General features: G+C 40.4%; 2 protein-coding genes across 5 annotated transcripts in view; both read left to right on the top strand.

Annotated features, from left to right (window-relative positions):
- The window catches only part of asic1b (acid-sensing (proton-gated) ion channel 1b), a 144242-nt gene extending 130185 nt beyond the window's left edge, over positions 1 to 14057 (top strand). For 3 of the 4 annotated variants that reach the window (XM_058631446.1, XM_058631443.1, XM_058631444.1), the window contains 7 exons: positions 5883 to 6033; positions 7126 to 7182; positions 7739 to 7892; positions 10185 to 10276; positions 10573 to 10652; positions 11342 to 11443; positions 12164 to 14057. In XM_058631446.1, the coding sequence (XP_058487429.1) occupies positions 5883 to 6033; positions 7126 to 7182; positions 7739 to 7892; positions 10185 to 10276; positions 10573 to 10652; positions 11342 to 11443; positions 12164 to 12259 (732 nt within the window). In that variant the 3' untranslated portion in view covers positions 12260 to 14057. Of the gene's footprint in view, positions 1 to 5882; positions 6034 to 7125; positions 7183 to 7738; positions 7893 to 10184; positions 10277 to 10572; positions 10653 to 11341; positions 11460 to 12163 lie in introns of all 4 variants that reach the window. The other variant, XM_058631445.1, reaches the window with a different exon arrangement.
- A 3278-nt stretch (positions 14058 to 17335) lies between these two features.
- The window catches only part of smarcd1 (SWI/SNF related, matrix associated, actin dependent regulator of chromatin, subfamily d, member 1), a 14407-nt gene continuing 9961 nt past the window's right edge, over positions 17336 to 21781 (top strand). The window contains exons 1-4 of the mRNA XM_058632239.1: positions 17336 to 17563; positions 19961 to 20136; positions 20297 to 20339; positions 21079 to 21201. Coding sequence (XP_058488222.1) covers positions 17378 to 17563; positions 19961 to 20136; positions 20297 to 20339; positions 21079 to 21201 — 528 coding nt within the window. The 5' untranslated portion in view covers positions 17336 to 17377. The remainder of the gene's footprint in view (positions 17564 to 19960; positions 20137 to 20296; positions 20340 to 21078; positions 21202 to 21781) is intronic.

Below are 21781 nucleotides of genomic sequence, written 5' to 3'. Positions count from 1 at the left end.
ATATTAACACCATTCATTATGGCTGTTCGCCAGGTCTAGACAATACAAACTGTCTAAAGATTGTACCATCAACCACTGGGTCGTGCTGGATTAGTGCCACCCCAATTTTAACTCTCCTGAAGCACATGGTTGATATTTTAAGAGAATTAAGAGAGATTTGGATCCAGATGTCGTTAGTACGCTCAATCCTGTGGATTTCAATAAACTCACAGGTCCCAGAAAACTCTATGTCATCGAGTGTGTGCATTTTCTCGATTAATATATTAAATAATGTGTCACATCAATTGCCATAACTGTGGTTTCCACTTTTTAAAAATGGGTTACAATTTGTAAATGGCCAGCCCTGGCATTTATAAAATCACCTATTTTCTTTTATCACAGTAAATGTCAACATTACTAATGAAGACATAACATAACGGAAACCCTGATTCACTGTTACAGCGGCTTTCGTTGAGGGTGGGGCTGAGTGAATAAAATAAAATGATATTGCCATTTGATTTGCCAAATCCATTTTTTCGAGTCAAGTTTCCGCTCAGTATTCACTGTGTAATACATTTAAAAATGTGATGTAGCACCCAAAAGAAAACTGGTCCTCAATTGGTAACGCACAAAGTATTGAAGTCCATTCAAGGTTAAGCAAGATATGAATACATACATTTCATATAACCTGTGAGGTAATTAAAGTATTTGTTGAAGTTTTTAGCAGTTTCCTTTTTTAGTGGACCACCAGATACCATTAAAATAGTAAAAACTCTCTTTTTTTAATGCAAGGATGAAAACTTTTATTACTATTATTGTTACTAAAGCTATTAACAGTAAAGAACAGTGCAAACCTTGGATCAGGTATGCCGCATAGCATAGATCCTGAATCATAAGCGCCTTAAAACCCTGGTGTAGTAAGGTGCTCAAAAAAGGTTCAGCTCCATGAAGTTTATCAACATCATCATCATCAATAACATCATTATAATACAGTATTATTGAATTGCAGCCTTTGTGATTTGCCAAGTCCGGTGTTTCACGTTGCAGATTCGATTTGAAAACCCTAATTGAGGGTGTTTTAGAGCTTTCAGCAACCTGCATGTGTCAGGTGATCCTGCCAGGGTTGATGATGAAGAATTGGCCAGCGGCCCAGTAGACCTCACACTCCACTGCTGCTTATCCGTATCCATGTATAGAATCCTTCTACTGCCCCTGAGACACTCCTGATGGCTCTGCCTGTGTAGACTGAGAGCTTCACTGGATTTCCCTTTAGCCAATCATTGTCTCTGTCATTTGGATTTTGAGCACAAGCTGTTTGGTGGGCAGACCTGTCAGAGAGAGACTCTGTCATTTTACAATGTCAAGGCGAATGCTGCACGTTCTGAATGTAGTTAAAGATCCACCAAGTGATTATTAAATCTAATGACTCTCCATCATGTGAACAGGCGGCACTAAAAGGACAGGCAGCACATCACACGACTCTCCCTCTCTCTTCTCTCTCTCTCTCTCTCTCTCTCTCTCTCTCTCTCTCTCTCTCTCTCTCTCTGCTCGGACCGTGACCTCAGCTGACTGTCAGCGTGGTTATCATAGAGTAAAATAAACAGGAAAGGCAGTGATGCCTCTGTGCACAAAAGGCTGTTGGTGTCGACAACATCTAACAAATTCATGTAACAAGTAATTCCTTGCAGTCACACTCAGTGGTTCATTGATTGTTGTAAAAGTTGATTTCATTCTTTTTTAAAAGCAGAAAAACATCTATTTTATTACTGACTATGTACTGCAAGTTTATCATTTGGGCTCCTTCCATTTTATGTTACTTTGTTTCACATTTTAGAGAAAACTGTTGTACATTTGACTCCACATTATTTGCCTGACATTATCAATAAATTATATTCATTTCTATTGTAGTATTTTACACTAAAACAAAAGCACAGAATTTAAACTCAATTCTTCAAACTGATTTTGGCTTGTACAAGAAAAACGTTGTTTACATAGGTTCCTATAGCTCACAGTCTGTGAGTTGTTAGCATTTCCACCAAAGAAACATTTCCCCCCCTCTAAACGTCTCAGATCGTTTCACATAGGCAATTTTGTAAGGTCCAACGGTGCAAAAAATGAAGTAAAATGCAAAAACGATTAGGGAGTTGTTGTTTAACCAAGCAGCTGGACCCACAGTACAGCCACAGGACGCTGAGTCAACAATAATGTTTTCCCCAAGATTTTACAGAGTGAAATTGTGAATCCAGTCCCTTTATTTGTGATGGAGCATTTGACCATTGTAGTATGATACAAAAAAAAATTGTTATTCACTACATGTTGTTTACTGGCAGAGCCTCCCATTAACTTGTCATACACTTGTCGCTGGCCCTGCTCGCAGCTTTTGTTGGACTCGTGTGAGTTGAAATGCGCCGGCCCACGGGGTCAGCACTGTACTCTTGTGTTTCCAAAGACAAATGTCATTCTTCTATCACACAAACGAGGGTGAAAACACAATTTGGTTTAGAAATCAATCCTGCATTGTACACAGATGACAAAAAAGAAATCTGTCACTGGCTCATCACAAACCTGGAAGCAGAGGCAACAAGCCGCTTTTTTTTAATATGATGGAGGCTGAGAAGGCTGGAAATCAAACACTGAGCTACAAGTGCGATGCCACTAAATCTCTACCCTCAGCCAAGTGTTGCTGTGTATGTGCGACTCAGAGACCTCAAACCTATTTGCATTCTCCATATGTAAGACACTTGGGCCCAGGACATTAATATAAACCGAAACCTTTCCCCGTCACCTTGTAGAAATCTGTCTTGCTCAGTGAATTAAAGCACATTTAGGTTATTTTCCTCTCAAATGTGAATAATACTGTGGCCAGACCAATCATATACCCTGGCCCATAAAATGCCACGGAGCTTTGCATAATGAATGGAGGAGAGAAGAGGATGAATTTGAGTGCTATCCCAGTCTTCTCACGTCCACACTACAAGTGAGTGTGGTCGGGTGTCATCGGGGCTGCAGCAGGATTTTGCGCGATGCCAATGTCCCTCTCTGTTGTCCTCACTGTCTCACGACCACCTTTGCCTTCTTCCATCTTAAACATTCATTACAATTCCTGTAATAAAAAGATTCTCCTTTTAATGGGATTCTTCCCTTTCGCTCTCTTTCCTTTTCTATCTATCTATTTATTTATTCCACTGGTTGGCAGGCTCCCTCTTCATTAATCTAATGCAGTTTGGTCACATTTATTCCATTCAACTCAACTCAGCAGTCCTGTAGTGTAAAAATGATATTGGGGGTTTCAGACAGCCAAGCTGTCACTCACAGAAGAGACTTAGACTTATCACACTGAGTAAAAACTTAAGAACGTGTCTTCACGCAGCTCCATCCTCATCTTTTGCTGTCCACTGAGTCATACTGACTCTCTCCTTTCTACCTTTTCCCTCGTTCCTTTTGTGCTCTCTTGCTCACTTAATGAAGGGTGGGGGGGAGTGGGGTCACTATCTTACAATGATTAGTTGTCTGCTTCGTGGTTGTTAAACAGCTAACAGCACACTATAATGTCCTTAAATGTCTGTTGCCAGATTCACTCTTGTGCAGGCAAAAGTCATCTTTTTGCAGAAGTTGAATCAGTGGGAAATGACGCTGCTACTGAGTATAGCTTTTGAAAAGACAAACAAATTGATGCAGGCCAACATGAAGTGATATGACTTCACCACTAGGTCTAGTTTATGTGATGAGCTGAATAAATATAGAAGTAGCATATATTGATTTCCATGTTTACCCTACTCTAATAGTTTTTAATGCTCTCTCTTTGACTTGTCCTTGAAATGAAAATAAGCAGAGGAAACATCAAAGTCCCCTGATTAGATGTGACTCAAAGTTATTTGGTGTTTCTTGAGTGCACTGCATGAATACTGTATGTGCAACATCGCCGTAGGGTATTAGTAACCAAATCCAGTATGTGACACACATGGCTGCCTGCTGCACTCCACTACAAATTGTGAAAAGCAGTTTCCCTAAATGACAAGAGTGGCCTTTAATTTATTGCTATGTGAGCACTCAATGAGGCAGCGTTTGAACTGATGAGATGAAAACACACAGGCTATTTTATTTTATAGCTTCTTTCTTCATTTCATGGATCAAACTTTGCCCTTGTTGTTTATCAAGATGGCTGAAAGGTAAATTAATTGTGCTAATAATTTACTGTGATATAGTAAGCTAAAAATAAATAAATGCTGTCTGACAGAGTCATTTCAAATTCAGTTTCACCTCATTTTAATATGAGCAGTAAATCTTTGGTTTGGTTCAAAGGTAAATATGTTTATGAATTAGAGCAATTGTTAATATAGGAATTGAAAAGGATTAAAAAGAAAATCAAAGAGAAATGCTGAAAATTAAAACCGAGCTTGATGTGTGGGTAGTCTGTGCAATTTTCTAATATGAAATATGAAATGTAAATGTCACAGAACATGTTTCAAAATACAGGCTTTTTTGAGTGCACACAAATGAGTGGGTGCTGTGACTAATTTATTTATAAAAACTTTTTTAATAAAACACGGTCACAAATTGCTGCACAGAATATAAATTAACTAAAAAAAACTAAGTAAAAAATGTATATGCATATATATATATATATATATATATGTGTGTGTATATACAAAGATAAGCTCGTTTTTTTATTGTTAAACCAGAAAGGTCCTTGAAATCCTTGAAAGTTTGTGAATTTAATTTAAAAAAAAGGCCCTTGAGAGTTTTTGAAAATCACCAAAAATATACATGCAAGTGCTTGAATTTTGTGCAAGAAAGATGCTGAGTTCAGGTGACCTTGTTTACCTTGTTACCCTTGTTTTTTACCACACCATGTTGTGTGAGCCCTGCATTGCTTGATATATGTAAACTAGGTCTACACAGAATAAACATCAAGTTGTAATTACGGGCCTTGTTCGGGCCAATGTCCACTGTCTCTCCTGAGATTCCATGCAGAACAATGAGAGAGTAACATTCAGCAAGAGAGAATAAAATTACGCGATGACTGGGAAATGCAAATTCCAAGATTTTGACCGAGATCCCAAGGACAGATGCAGAGAGTGCTGCAAATCAATAAAAGTGGACGCTGTGAGCGAAGCGGCTCTTACAAGTTGCCCTCCCATCTTAGGCTGTGTCAGCACATTTGGGCCTTGAATTTGAGGGAATTGCTCCTGGGAAGTCCTTGAATTTAATACCAACCGCAGTGTGCTGAATCTCTTCTGCAGCTCTGACAGTCGACCAGAGGCTGTTCCATAGTGATGTAGCTCTTACCCCAAAAGCTGCATCCACCTCTGGAGTTTAGGGGTGTACAGGGAACAGGGAGGAGTTTTGGTTGGAGGAGCTCTAATAAATTGGGGTGAAACCATGGATGGCTTTGTATGTGTTGATGGGGATGCCAGGATGGGAGTGATATGGGATCAATTACTAGAGAAAGAGCATCTTGAGAGACTTCCTGTGTTGGACTATTGGCAACAGAAACATGTTTAGCTTCCAGTTAGAGACACCTAATGTATATTTATGGCTCAAAACACAAGGAACATGACGCAACAGTTTGAAACTCTTTCATCACAGCTGATACTATTTAGTTCCTGCATGAAGGGTGGGCAGCGCCATAAAAGCACAGAATTATTGTAGGAATCGAAGAAGCGTAGGCGAAAAGCTCCTTCAACAAGCGCCTCAGCACAAATGTATTTACTGTGTCGCTGTGCCAAATACAGTCGTATACAGTGTAACAGCTTTCCGTTCAGACAGAGAAACAAGGTCAACCTCATATTGACAGAGAGAACAAGGTCAAATGGCTTCTTTCACAGGACATAGGACAACTATTAACTTAAGTGGTCATGGGCTGTTGCTTCTGTCCCCCTCTCTCTGTCTCTTTCTCTCAGCTAACATACCTCCCTCCGCCGTGGGGGGACTGCAGATCCCTGCCCATGGACTCTGACTTCTTCAGCAGTTACAGCATCACCGCCTGCCGAATCGACTGTGAGACGCGATACCTGGTGGAGAACTGCAACTGCAGGATGGTCCACATGCCCGGTAGGAACCCGGAAAAGCATCTTGTGTTTATAGCCTTGTGGCCGGATGTCCCTTTGTTTTGAAGTGGTGGTGACAAAAACAGCTCTTAAGGTTTTTGTCAGTGACTGCAAATAATCAGATACTTTCATAGTCCAGTGAACTGGAAAACTCAACTTTTTTTTTTTTCCACTTTGTTTGTGCAGTGATCACAGCTGGCGTTTGCTGTTTCCCCCCTGAATTTAATCACTGTGTAGCATCTGAGATGGCAAATTGAAAAGGAGGTTTGGCTCAGAGGAAGCATTTGGATTTGGCCTCTGTTAACCTTCAGTCTCCTGTCCAGTAATTGTTAATGTCTCTCTCTACGACAGTGGTTTACTTTTAGCAGAATGTTGTCTGAAGAGCACCAGACAAGATAATCAGAATTAGCTGCTATCTTATTAAAACCCGGTATAAACATCCATCCTGAGTGTGCCGATCGTGGGCACATTGAGTACAGGTCAGAACCATCCCAATGTGTCCTGAATGTGTCATCAGATCCAGTCACAGAAACCACATTCAGAGGTGGTTTCCTGATCAGATTTGAGATTGCCTGCTCAGCTGTTGTCATATGATCTGTCGTGGTTTTTTTAACAGTTATCAGCACTTATATGTTCATTTATTTGCATTTAAATAAAGGGCACGGAGGTCCAAAACTGACCGTATGTGCTCACAGCAGAAGTGTCCAGCACACATTTGAATGAAATGTGTGACCAGTCAGTCACAAAGTCTGAACCTTGCCATAATGATTGCACAGTTGATTAAACTCACCAGGTAATTCACTCAACATCTAGGACATGTCTCTTTCCTGTCTCCTTCCTCGTCTGCCGGTGGGAGAAAGATGAAAAAGGGTGGCAGCAATTAGTGAGAAGAGGCAGCAAACTTACAAAACCAGTTAATCAAATCAACTTCGCAATTAGATCAGATTTGTCCCATCATGATAAGGACAGTAATGACGGACAGAGACTAAATGAATTAGCTATAGTCATTGCTTGTGTGTCTTTGAAACCCTCACCTTCCCTTGCTTCTCCTTTTCGTACGGACTGTGAACACTGTGTTTCTTCTTCATGTCCGTAGGAGATGCCCCATACTGCACCCCGGAGCAATACAAAGAGTGTGCAGATCCTGCCTTGGGTAAGGAGATCCTATATAGCATGCTGCTCGCTTGTGTGTGTGTGTGTGTGTGCGCGTGTGTGCGTGCTATCCAACTGCTCAGGACTTCTGATCTGAGCTGATAACAAATGATGTGAAGTGTCCCTCCAGCATGATGGTTGCCATTCTCAGACAGTACATTTCAGACGTTGCCCTCAGGCTCCCCTTTTCACATGCCTCTGTCTCTCCATCAGACGATACCTTTCAGGCCTGTCATGTCTGTCGCTTGTTTTTCTCATTGACTTGAATTCTCTCACTCTTGGTCGCTCAATGCAGCCTCGCATGCTTGGCCCGTGGCTCCTGCTGCTGTATGTGTGTCTTCCATCTCTTGTATTTTTCTTGTAAGTGTCTCATGGGTCTTTAGTCATGGCATCCTTTCACAAGTTTCCCCTTAATGCTTTTTCTCTGTTGGCATTTTGTTTGTCTTTCCGTGGTGACAACAAATCCATCCGTCCCCATGGTTTTTCCCTTCCCTCTGTTTTGGGCTTTTGTCTCTCTCTCTCACTCACTCTCCCCCTCTGCCCATTTCATTTTTCAGACTTTCTTGTGGAGAGGGATAATGACTACTGTGTATGCGAGACACCGTGCAACTTGACGCGCTATGGTAAAGAGCTGTCCTTTGTCAAAATACCCAGCAAAGCGTCCGCCAAGTATCTGGCCAAGAAATTCAACAAGACAGAGCAGTACATATCGTAAGTCACATTTGTTTATGTTCTGTTCGTCCAAGCACTGCTTCATTTCTTGATGAAATGTTACACATCATCACCGTCTCAGTGCTGTTCAGCCGTTCATAATTACCTTCAGACAGACTGTTTTTTTTTTCACCTGGCTCAAACTAATGCAGCAGTCCCAAAATAATTCCATGCCTCTAGTGTTCCATTTTTATTGACACTGTTTTATGGAGGGGACTCAGCTTTGTGCTTGTTTCGGAGGATGTGGCTGTTGGATGGCATTGCATTATATAGAGATGTGTTTCTGCTATATTGCCTCCTCCTTCTGGTATGAATTGGGCTGGTCGTAGGCATAACAATAGAAAGACCTTCTACCAGCCCAAGCCTTCAGAATGAACTGCAATTGAATCATCACCTTTGAAAACAGTATTACAGGAAAACTGAGTTTGATTCCTGTCGTGAGGGTAGGATTTATTGCAGGGCTGACAGGTGTGCCACTGTATGGACAATGAGCCTCAATTCAGCCTCAACTCACATTCTTTCTGAGGTTTTTTGTTCAGAATTTCGTATATTTCCTGGCACGTATTTCAGCAGCTGCTGCAGAAAAAGCTGTGCCCAACAGCCATAAAAACATACTGTTTCAGCCACAAAATCTGCCACGACAAGTAGTCCCTCGCGAAAACACAGCTTTACAATCATCCATTTAGAAGAGCAATGACAAATAAAAAATGACATTTTATCAAGAGTCCAGCCCTGAAATCATCAAGTGAGGAACAATCAAACTTTACTTTAAATTTACTGACACGGTTTAAATGCTTAATTTGATTTCCAAAGCAAGACAAAACACCAGTTAATATTATGGGCTATTGCATCTGACGTCATTCCCCATCCCTTCCTGCTGTATTACTTTTTTGCAGTGCCAGAAATTCTCAAATGTGTTGTGTCTTGACGATTAGAATCTTAAATCTAAAACCTGGCACTTGTCACTTGATTTTTACTGTTTTGAGGTTGATTTCCCTGCAAATGCTGCAAAGGAGCAGCTATAACCATGATCACTTCAATGAAAAGGAGCTTCCACTCAAAACCAGTGTTTCTCTGCCAAATCAACTGAAGGAAATGAGGAGGGGGTATAATAATTGTTAAATCTACACTTGCAGACTTTCATCGGGATGTATTATTCTGGCATTACATCACTTCAGAAGTCTGCCACTGCTCCCCCCTGAAAATGCTCTTCACTTCCCTGTGGATTGACGTCAATTGCAACAGTCACTGAAGTATAATCTGTAAAGTGTCTCACTGCTGGGAACCATAGCGATGCAGCATCATGGACTGTAGCTCTAACCTGATGTCTGGGCACCTGACTGAAAGAAAACATCCTTCAAACTGCAAGATGACACCCAACACAGATTGGCCTGTAGTTCAGATGGAAATACTCAGGAATCTCAGTCATGACAGCACAACTACACAGGGATTCCCAGCCAGGGCTACTTGTACCCCAGGGGATGACTGTTATATACTATTTTCAGCAAGGAAGACAATGGTAAAAATTTGAAAAGAAGCTGTGCACTTTCTTTAAATAATATTTCATATACATATATATGCATGTACATATACACACATATACATATGTATATATATATACATACATATATACATAATGTATATGTATATATGTATATATATAGTCAAAGCAGCAAGAAGAAAGAGAAAGTATTGAGTAGTTGTTACTGAAAAAAAACGTTCAACCACTTAGTTAGGGCATAAGCTTTTGAAAAGGGTTGATACCCACGTCAAATAACTACAAATAGCTCATTTTGTATTTGTACATCTCAATGTCTGCTTTAATTTGCATATATCTCTTCCTCTCTTCACTAATTTAACTGAAAGCCATAAAATCATGCACCAAAAAAAGTTGAGTTGTGGTTTTGATCTCTATTCCACCGGGGTGTGAAGTCTGCCTCGGCCCACAGAAAGGATATTTAAAAGATATTCTGCGGTGCCCTGGGCCTTTAAACTAATCACTGTTATTTGTTCTTTTTGCTGAAGTCACATGTTTCCCACATTAGCACAGTTCCAAACCAAGCAGCTGCCATGATATCCCTTGTATTCCTCCATGATCTGGCACACCTGGGAAATTAGTCAGTGATGGCAGATAGTTTGCTAAACTTGCCGCATTTCAGCACGAAATTGCAAAATCATGCGTCACCTTTTCCGCCTGCGGACTGGGATTTAAAAAAAAAAAAAAACGTCTGTAAAATGAAAAGCACGACACCAGATTATATGTCTAAAGTGTGTGTTTTCGTCTGTTTACAGAGATAACATTATGGTTCTGGATATCTTCTTTGAAGCGCTGAACTACGAAACCATCGAACAAAAGAAAGCCTATGAATTGGCAGGACTTCTGGGTAAGGAAATGGCTGTCAAGTGTTTTCCTGGGAGTAGATAATATTCCCTGTGCAACGTGACAGATGCTTTTATTCAAAGTGACAGAAATGCAGCTGCTTGCGTTTTCATAAAGGTGCCCAAGTCCTGGCATAAAAAAAATATTTGTTGCTTTGCGACTACTTTTTGCCTGCATCTGTGAATTCTGTTTCATTTCTCACCTTTCAGATGCAAAGATGAAAATAGCATTTTAAAGCTGAGCTCTTCTTACATCTCCGTCTACACTGTGTACTGTATCCACTTTTGTTTTTCCTTTCAGGTGACATTGGAGGTCAGATGGGCCTTTTCATCGGCGCCAGCATCCTCACCATTCTTGAACTCTTTGACTATCTGTATGAGGTAACGTGGCTCATTTTTAGAATGGCTGTGATTACTACAGTTTGTGGCACCGCTCATTTAGATCAATGTAGGTTAGCAATGTGTGGTTAAGTCTGTGTGAGTCACACTGCAGCAGCCGTAAGTGCATCACCCACACGTATCGTGAAACAAGCAGACAATGTTGGTTTAATTTTGTGTTTGTACTGTATAATGGAAAAGCTTGGTCACAGTTTGTTTCTCACAGTGTTACCGTGCACACGGAGATTTGTTTTAGTGAGCCCGACACTGTCCTTCACATCGCCGCAACCCATCTCAGCAGCAGCAGCAGCAGTGAATACATTAACATTTTGAATGTATTGCCAGTATACGTGATCGTCGGCTCTCATTAGAATTACTCTTTAAGTTACGTGGTTCTTCTTTGCTTCCCCGTGTACAAAAAAAACAGTGGAAGTTTGTTTGTCTGTTACTCCTCGATTGAAGCTGTGAATGTGGAGGAGGACAGAATGAACAGCAAGCTCTTGCTCATGTGCGTGATCGATGGGGAAGCATATTTTTGAAAATGCATAAAATCAATCTCATTTGAGGTTCAGTTTGCCTTGTTTTCTTTGGTGTGGAGCTTGAAGTATGGAGCACAACAAAATAACAACAAGCATTTGAAGGATCCAGGAACTAAAGGAATGTCAGTAATTGGTGTTTTTGCCTTTTTTCAGGTGATCAAGTACAAAATGTGCCGATGCGTGAAGAAGAAACACAAAGGCCATAACAACAATGACCGGGGAGCTGTGCTGAGTCTGGATGATGTGAAACGCCATGTCAGTGGGCCGCTAAGTAATTTTTGACTGTGTGAGACTGCCTTGCTTTGATAAGGGCACTCTCCTTTTTTTGTCTCGACTGGTCTCAACGGCAGCCAGGGAGAAGGAGGAGGAGGTGGTGATGGAGGGAAAGGAGAGTGAGATAGCAATGTAGGAAACCGGGGGAGGCAAAGACTTGAAGGAAACGAAAGGGAGCAAAACAAAACAAAAAAAGAAGCTATTGGGATGTGAGGGAGAGAAAATTGTGAGAGAGCAGGAAGAAAGTGGAAAGTGGCTTAAATTTAATCAAAGCTGGGAGACAGGACCAAGAAGGACAGTGTGAAATTAGAGCTTTGGAAGGTATGACAGCTCACTTATTTCCTCGTGTAAAGCTAGTTCACTTTAATCATAAGTCAGAGCTTGAGCAAAGAAACACGGGAGGATGTGCTCCTAATCTGAGCCGTTGGATGGAAGCATCCTTCCCCTTCTTTATTTTCATTAGCGTTCCGAGTACATTGCATGAATCTTTTTCCTCTTGCCTCCTGGCCCAGCTTATTGCTCCTATCATGTTTATTTTCCTGTGAGCACGTAAATGACTTTGAAGTTTTTCTCCACCTTCTCTGCATGTTTTCCTTCCCTTTATCTTCCTGCTTTCTCTACTGCTGATCGTTGCTTTTGCCCGCCTTTATCCGCCACTGTACTTTCTCTAATGTGCCCTTTTTGCATTCTCAACCCCACCAGGCTCCTTGTGAGAACCAGCGTACACCATCAACATATCCTGGCAACATGCTACCTCATCACCCCGGCCAGGGTAACTTTGAAGACTTCACTTGCTGAGCAGAACCAGATGAAGTATCAAAGTGTGCGTTATGCAACCAAAGCCAACCATACAACAAGAACTATCCAAGACACGGTGGAGCGCAAGGAACTGATATAAAGTCTAACAGAGGTACTTTTTTTCATAGCAATGGAGGACAAATCAATACGGTAAAGAACTGTCACCTGAGGCCAAGTGGAGAGGACATCGCAAGTATAACTATATCTGTCAACTCTTCTCTCTATATTTTCCTCTGGAATACTGCCACAAAGGATGCTCGTGGAGGAACCTTGCCAACATGGACCTCGCTTTCAAAAGACAAAGAAAATGTAAAAAAAATAAATAAATAAACGAGGGAAAATGTACAGCTATCTCACCATTAACGAGTTATCAAAAAGAAAAGAGCCCCCATGCCTTTATATACACAGCCGCACACAATTGTTTCACTCTCACCGGCCTGCTAGAGGGACAAATATACATTCCGCTGTACATGTGCTCCATAAAACGACAGCTGGGCTATGTGTAGTTTGTTTGAGAATGCATCTATGTTCACAGTTCGTGTTGTCAGGTGTGTGTGGGGAGACTTTTCGGTGGCAGTGATAGTGAGTATAGAGTATTGCATCATCTACTATTTACAGTGAAATGAACCGGTGAAGAAAACGGGTCTCATCATGTAAATGCATGCTTGTATTTGTCTAGTGCATGTTTTTAATTGTCATTTCTAATTTTTTACTTTATACATGCATACATGCATACATACGTGTAATTACCAAGTTTGCCTCGAGCGATACAGAGATGAGCCCATATTTGTGTGTGTGTGAGTACTTGAATTTATATCTTTGGGAGGTCCAAAAACTCTTTGTTGGGACATTTTGTCTGATCGCCACAACTTTAAAGGGCTTTTTCAGGGTTAAGACCTGGTTTTAGGGTTAGGATTTAGAACTGGGTTTAGGTAGGGTAAGGGTTAAGGTGAGGCACTTAGTGGTGATGGTTACGGTATGCATTATGTCAAAGAGGTGTCCTCACTAAGATATAAAAACAAGTTTCTGTGTGTGTGTGTGCATATTAGTTACCTCTTTAGGACCATTTCTGGCATACACACAGACCTTGTCAGGACAAACCTGGTCCTATTGAGGCCGAACCTCATTTCTGAGGAACTGGTTAAGGCTAAGATTTGAATTTATGTTAAGGTTTGGTCAGGCTGTCCAAATGAATTTCATGAGTTCAATTAGAGTCCATAAAAGTATAGCTGCACGAATCTGTGTGTGTGTGTGTGTGTGTTTGTGTGCGTGGCCTCACATGTTTTCACGGGTGCCGACATCTGTGAGTGTCTGTTGATTTGGCCACCAATGGGCTGCACCCACACCCATTCCATTTATTTTATTTCCACACGTGCAACAAACGTTACAAAGTCTTCATTCAACTTCATTTTATCTTAATTGGATGAGGGGAGGGGTTTTTGTCCTCAAAGGGGTGACTGCTGAATCCTTGGAGTTCTGTAGAACTGCTCATTTTGTTTCTGTATCTGTGTTCTAGTTGCAAAAGTCTAATCAAAGCACAATACCACCAGTATGTAGAGGTGATATAAAAGAAAATGTACTATTGTTCTTGACATATTGTCCTATTATGAATATCGTATTGATCCAGCATATTGGTTTTTTTTTTTTCTTTCATATGAAACATATTCACTATTGCCTGATAACCCCCGTCTCCATCTTTACAAAATGCTTAAGTATCTTATCAGAGCATAAATCAAATGTAAATATCATTTTGGAAAAACTATTATTCATATCAGTAAACTTCTTCTTTTGACTCTTATTTGTTATTTTTCTTTGAATAGGTAAATAGGCTAAAAGTTGTGTTCTCAACTCCAGATACTGTGCAACTGTTTATTCGTAATCATGAGTCATTCTCCGAAATTTTGAGCAAGGATTCTTTCTCTCATCAAAGACAATTTGCTATTGCTCTTCTCATCAATCAACACGATGTCTTGTGTTTTGCTTCATGCACCACTTTCTTGAAATTCAATCAGCATTAAGTGAGGGGTTTTTGGGGGCAGGAGCCTGGTTATAAATTTGATGTTGCTTATCCGCTTCGCCTATTCTTTTGCAAGCAACAAAATTGGTATTTTTGAACCCCATGCTGTTGAAATGTAATTACTGTTTCTGCTTCTGTATAACAAAAGACAGGATGAAAAATATCCTGCATGGCCAGGACAAATTTTATCAAGACTGTCAATCAACCAGCAGCTGTACATTCTGAACGGCTTCTCTTTTATGCGACTGTACATCTGGCCCTGCCGACTGCCACACTTATTAGAAATGCAGCTCAGTGATGCTGTCAAATTAGAGCTCAGTCAACATCCTCTGTTAGTTGCTCATTAGGCTGTCATTCACAGCTGCCAGACAATAAAGGTTATTCTGGGATGATAAGTGTTTATTTAGCCTTATACTTTTTTTTCATGCTGTCTTTTAGTGGTATATCAAAAAATGACATTGTTCATCAGATGTGAGTGTGCATTATTTTATATTCTTCAGAAGAGAAACCTCAGCTGGTGACCACACGTTAATATACAAGTGTTACAACCAGCTCCAACATCGAAATGGAGCGTATCCCTCTCTGAATGTCTGAAACATGGTTTTGCCCCCAGATGGTTTTATTACTTTCTGTTGTACCTGCCAAGAAGACAAATTATTCAAAAATAAAAGATGATGCTGTTCATTTCCTGCTGGCATTTGTGTCTTTGTCCTGTGACAGTCTGCAACTAAGAAGATTGCAGGGTGGGTCAGAATACAGGCGAGCTGCCTGCCAGTGACTGAAAATCCTGCAGAATATGCTTGTTGCATCCTGATAAGGCAGAGCAGGTGGGGGTGTATGTGGGAGGTAGCAATAGCAGTGGTAGTTCACACACAGGAAATATTTCCACAAAAAAATCTGGATTAAGAAGGCTTGGCAGATTCAGTATTTCTGTGCACTGTATAAAATATGCTCCTGTAATTGAATCTATCCCAACCTGTTAGACCTAAATGACTATAACATCCTCAACTAATCACCCAAGCCAGCTGGGTGTGATGTACTGGGGGGTGGTTTTCATGCAGGGAACTTCTAATGCTTGTTGTTCTATTTTGATGAGGGTTGCTGGGCACATGCATACAGCCACATCTGTCAGTTTAATTGTGCCTTCTGCTCTCTGTGAACGTGTGCTCGGAATCTGGATCCTTTTAAACCTGAAGTAATTTCCTCCTGATCCTATCATCACTTATTATCTGTGTCAACAAGGATATTACATCCTCTTGCACAGCAGTCAGTGCTGCAGGTACACAGTGATCTTTTTATTAAATGTTTAAATATTACTTTGATTTATATTTATTTATAATTGTGGTTATTTTTGACCCAGTTTTAGAGCCTGAATAGTACCCTAGAACTGTCTCATATGATATATTGTTAGTTGTACAAAACAATATGCATATATTACCCAAAACACATATTAGTAAATATGTCAAAGTAAGTTGGTTACAATATTTTGAATTACTTTTCTTAATTTGAGTACACGTATGGTTTAAGTTGCTTTGTGGTTTTTAATTAATAATTAATAATTAACAAATAAAATATGGTGTATTGTAAATAATCGTAAATAACTATAATTCCCTACTAAAAGGGGGAAAGGGATGCCCCACATAGTGATGATTTCGTAATTATTTTCAAGTATATATTGATGCTCATAATTTTACACTTTCATTCGCATGTCATTGTGAATGCAGGGCTTTTTGTAGTAGAGCATGTCTTCTTCTTTTGCTGTAGTAAAAAAGAAAAAGAAAATCCTTCACTACACTATGTGAGAATCATTGTGGGTGGATTTTCTAGTCATGGCAGCGAGTTAACGAATACTGACCCACAGTGTGTCCAATTCTGACACACTGTGGGTGTAGATGTGTGGTGTGGATGTGGATTTTAGTCCTGATGTTATTATAAGACTACTTAATAATGCTGCAGATAGTGTGCTGCTATAAAGATTCAAAGTAGAACTGACACTCCAGCTTGTCTCCATGCTGTTTCCTGCCTGCATGTCAGAACAGTGACGTTAGCGGTATGAATTTATCACGTCAGATCTGTTAGTGCAATTAGGATGCTCAGCCGTTTGTCAGAGATAAGGCCGCGGCCCGGCTCCTCTGGGCTCCACTTTACATCAGCTCGTTAGGCAGATTATTAATCATAGCTCAGTCAAATTTCTCAGCACTGAAAAATGTTCTCCGAGGTTTCAGGCTTGAGTCTGTCTCATTCGTCCTTTCATTTGTTCAGTGTGTGAATGCTGATGCTTTTTTCTTATATATGTATGAGGCTGTCAAGAAGCTGACCAAGGATAAACCTAAGCTGTTGTCTTCAAACCAACAAAGGATGTAGAATCCTCTCTGGAGATTTGACAAACATCACAGTAACTCAGACATTTTTGAGTCATGCAAATGAGGAATTAGCTTCACCTGTTTACAAAAAAAGTGTCCTTCCTCCCTGTGTACACTCACAAGCACGATCTGCTCAAACACCAATAGGCTGTGTAAACAGATGGGATGCCATGTTTTGCACTATTGTAGCTCCATACTAATTGGGGAAAAGTGTAATGAAATCAGAATTTGGAAATAAGAAAGGGCTTGATTCTTTGTCCTGGCTGCTCAAAAAATGTTATTTACTTGAAACCACATCAGAGGTTCAATATCCTTCCTTACTCTCTCCCCCCATGGATGATGACATGGAGTGATTATGTTAAACTGATAAACAAATAAAACATCCTGCCATAGAGGTGCAAATAACCAAAGAGGGAGTTGATTTAATTTGAGTCACTGCTGTGATTAGGTAAATTAAATTATACATTAAATAAAAGTCAGTGTGACACCATTGTGTGGGTTTTTTGGGCAATCAGTAGAAGACCATGAGACATTCAGTTGAGCCATGGGACAGCAATAATGCAACAAAATATCATCATCAACATCATCATCATCATCTCCACATGTATAACCTTGTTTCTGCAGTGATACAATTGTCCAGCAGGGGTCATCGCGGCTTTAATGCCGCCACAAGAATTCAGTTCTCGCACTCGCGATAACTCAGTGCCTCCTCCGCCGGCGACGACATTCAGATAGGAGATGGCGGCTCGAGGGGGGTTTCAGACGGCACCGACTGGTGGTGGCGGCGGATCAATGGGACCTGGACCACCGGTTCCGGGCGCAGGACCAGTCATGGGGCCCGGGACTCCAACTGGAAGGATGGGACCGTCATCGGCCGCGCAGAACCACATGTACCGCTCCCCGATGCCCGGGCCTGGATACCCGGTGAGATATCGCTCCATCTTTAGCCTATGCGCTAGAACAAAGCCACTTATAACTGCTGCTTTGTCACCAGTGGTTAACTTTAACCACCGATGCGGGCCACGGTCTGGGCCAACACAAACCGTAGCTGAGTAGCAGTTGCCCATGAGACGCGTTAGAATCGAGCGCTTTAGTCAAATATGCGAGTATGTTCGTTGTTTGAATACACTAAACCTCCCGCCCGCTAACAGGGAGCCTAGCTAGTTAGCCTCGGTTGCCAAGTAGCTCAGACTGCTAACGAGCCTAGCTCTTAGTTAACCGGTCAGTTTTTTCTCCTGAAAACATGCCACGACGGCTTCGAAATGTGAATTAAAAGTCCAAAATAAAGTTTTAATTAAACATGCTCAATGTAAGGGGGTTCAATCTTTTACTTTCGTATGCAGAGACGAGCCATGCATCGTCTTCTTTGAATTAACTGGCTGTGGTCGTGTCATTGCTAATTCTCAGAGGTAGTCATCCCATGAGTGACTCTGGGTCTGTGTGGAGCAGCACGCCAGCTGATACTTTGACTGCAGAGACGAGGATATCATTCGCTGCAGAAACGGTTAAACCTACATTTTCCATGGCTTGAAAGGAACTTTGAAGAAGTTTGTCATGTTGTTAAGAGCCTTTTAAAACTTTGAACAAGCAAGGCTGATGCTGCAGCTTTTTGCAAGTCAATAGAATCATTCTAGGGATACAATAACGATAATCGATGACAGACAAAAACTGCCCTATGTGTATATATTTATGTATATTTATATTTATAATTATCTGCTACTTACTAAATTTCTTAAAGCATGGGATATGTTTCCCCTTTGTCACACATGAAAATGCAGAATGCACTTGACTTCAGTGTTGGAAATTAAGCACATTGATGTCCCCTGACACCTTGTCTTCTGCTTTCAACAGGTTAACGTGAAAATAGCATGAGGGTGTCAAAAGCTTTATATCTGCCACTTTGTACAGGAAAGGGTTATTGTCCAAGTGAAGTAATGTTTGTCCTCCAACCCTAAGAAACTACTTTAAAATGTAAACTCATGTACATGAGTTAATTTAAACATTTTAAAAAACATAGTCATTTGTAAAAAGTTCTTTTAATTCATTTTTGTTCGCGGTCTATTTGTCCTGACTTCTGGGTGGTGACTTGTTGCACTGTGTGTTAATCCGTCAATGGATCGGTGAATTTAACCTTTGCTATTCTGATTTGTAGTTCAGTGCTTTCACTGGACTGACTCTACTCTACTGTAATGGATTATTAGTCATTAGTCTTTACCTTACATGCTGTTCGTTAGAATAAAAAAAAAAAAATGTAATCATTGATCTGCAAGAGTTGAAAGTGTTTGTAGCTTAGATACTGGCAGCATGCAACACAATTCACTGAAAAGATGGATGTATTTTCTTCTTTCACGGCCTTGACTGCATTCACTCTTTCACGCAGCATTTCACAACATAGTCAAAGAGGCCTCATACTTTGAATACTGCTGAATTCTTGTTGTTCTCAGATGAACCAAGGTTGTGCCGATTTACTGTGTAAAAAGCTCTGAATGGTCAGCATTCTGCTTACACTGTGCTGCATGGAATAGGCAGAACACCTACATCTAGCCTAAGTTCTCATTTGTAAGAGTGACTGCTGCAGGGAGAACTGCTATTAGAGATTTGTCGTTTATCTGCATTTCTCACCCACACTCATGCAGTCAGACACAAGAAGCCGCCTGTTTGAGTTCTTAGCACATGGTTTGGTGAGTGCAGCAGATTTTGTTTTGTACTGTTTGAAGGAGTTTGCATTTCAAGTTATTGCTGGCTTTTGTTATTGGACTCGGCAGACGCCTCAAATATGAAAGTATTTGGATTTGATGGTACCAGACAGTTTGCTAGTTTCAAATCATTGCTGGATTTATGTGGAATTTATTTAATTTGCACAGTATGTCTTATAGTGAATGTAACCACATTTGACAGTGTCTACGTCACGCACGTTGACCTTGGAAGTACAGGATGCGTTGCAGTAGTGTATGAGTCTGTTATGTTAACATTTCTGTCTGAAATAATGATTTTCAACACAGATTTCAGTCATTATTACTATAACGGTCAAAAAGTGAGCATTATATCCAGGTAATACTTGTGAATGGTGAAACTGTATTACTGTAAATACTGTACACAGATATAAAGTTAGGTCCCTGTGCAGACCAGGGTCCTGGTAGTCACGGCAAAGTTTTGGATGATGAGAAGCCCAGGGAATCATGTTTCACATCTACACATCTAACCTCAAAGCAGATTGGCAGATATTTCTGTGCCCTGGAGAAACAACTGTGCTAAAACTATCAAACAAATACTTAGAGGGCTGTTCTTTTGATGATAATCTATGTTGTGTTCTCTGTGCAGAGACCAGGCATGCCTCCATCCAGCCGTATGACCCCACAGGGACCAGCCATGGGCCCTCCAGGATATGGCGGCAGTCCCGTGTCTCGTCCTGGGATGCCAGGTGTTATGGATCCATCTCGTAAGAGGCCAGCGCCTCAGCAGATTCAGCAGGTTCAGCAGCAGAACCGCAACCAACAGTAAGGCTCAGCCCTTTCCACTATAGCAAATTTAATATTGTGATTATGTCAGTGCAGTATTTTCATTGTGTCTTTGCATATGCGTCACACACATAAGAATAGGTCTGATTGCCGGACTGGATTAAATGAACTTTCTTGTTTTGATCATTTGTTTTTATAGCACAAAGAAGAAAAAGATGGCTGATAAAATTCTACCTCAGAGGGTGAGTGTTCATCAAACAGTGGTGCATGATATCCATTAATTCTGGCCTTGAATGTGTTGAGATTATATTTGCAGGTTAATTTGAATTTAATTTGCTTACCTTGAAAAAGAGAGTTTTTCTTTAGCCATTAATGTTTTGGTATTATGAATATGTCCACCATTATAGTCAACCTTTTTCCTGCCCAGAGTAAGTCGTTTGCATAGGTTTTCCTACTCTTCATACCCACTTAAAGTACAAGTCACACTTGCATATTCATATACAGAGAGTGCTCACTGTCTGTAGTGATTTAGTTTCTTCAAAAACATGTCTTAAAAGGTATTGAAATTATTTTTATTCACAAATTATGTTTTTGTGGCCTGTTCTGTGAAGTAAATGTGCCAAATCAAAGATCCTCCTAAAGATTGTGTAGATCTGATATCATGGATACTAGAAGCACTTGATAAAGGTTACAGCCACCATTCAAACAGTTATTTATTCAAACGGTTCATTAATGTAGAAGAATATTGTGTTTATCTGGCTTAGATGAAGATCCGTTCAAAATGTGTGACCAGGGAACACCAGTTATTTATTCTGCTCGCTTTATGCACAGTTCTTTGTGAGACAGTAAAAAGACACAATTATATTATAGTGTTTATTGAGAATCTTTACATATTACGATAAAGTTGTCAACTGAAAATCAGGTCCTTGTGGCAAATGCTGTACGTGTTGCTCCAGTTGTTAAGAGCATCTTCTGTTCCAGATCAGGGAACTGGTCCCAGAGTCTCAGGCTTACATGGATCTGCTGGCTTTTGAGAGGAAGCTAGACCAGACCATCATGCGCAAAAGGCTGGACATTCAGGAGGCCCTCAAGAGGCCCATTAAGGTATGGTTCAATACAGCACTTGACTCATGAGGGAGTGAGTGAGTTCATTAACATCATTATTTCAGGGTTTTAGAAGATCATAGGAACAGGAACAGGTCATTTTTGAAAATTGTCCACAGCTAGTTTAAGTTTAAGAATTTCACAGGCAAAGTAGGTTAAAGTAGTAAAGTAGGTTAAAACGTAGGATTATTATAAGTTGTTTTTTTTAGACTAAACCTTTATGGATTTTTAAAGATACAAACACTGCTATTAATTTTTATAGTATGTAAATAGTGGTAATTGGTGTTAGTCTGTAAATATTGTAATTAGGCATGGGACAATACCGATATCACAAACTCGAGTATCTACCGATAATAGCCTGATCATTTTAGACCATTTATGAACTATGAAGCTGTTAATTCATTTGTGCTGAGTCATGTCAAAGATATAATTTTTCAACACGTATGTGTGTGTGTGTGTGTGTGTGTGTGTGTATATATATATATGTCCTCCCAAAAAGAAGAAAATAAAAAATAGTGATTGTGATGTTATTGTTAAAGAAAATGTGATATGATATTTTTGCCATATCACACATCCCTAC

The sequence above is a fragment of the Solea solea genome, chromosome 6 (assembly GCF_958295425.1).
Source record: "Solea solea chromosome 6, fSolSol10.1, whole genome shotgun sequence".
NCBI lineage: Eukaryota > Metazoa > Chordata > Actinopteri > Pleuronectiformes > Soleidae > Solea > Solea solea.
This window is presented reverse-complemented; position numbering and strand designations above follow the sequence as displayed.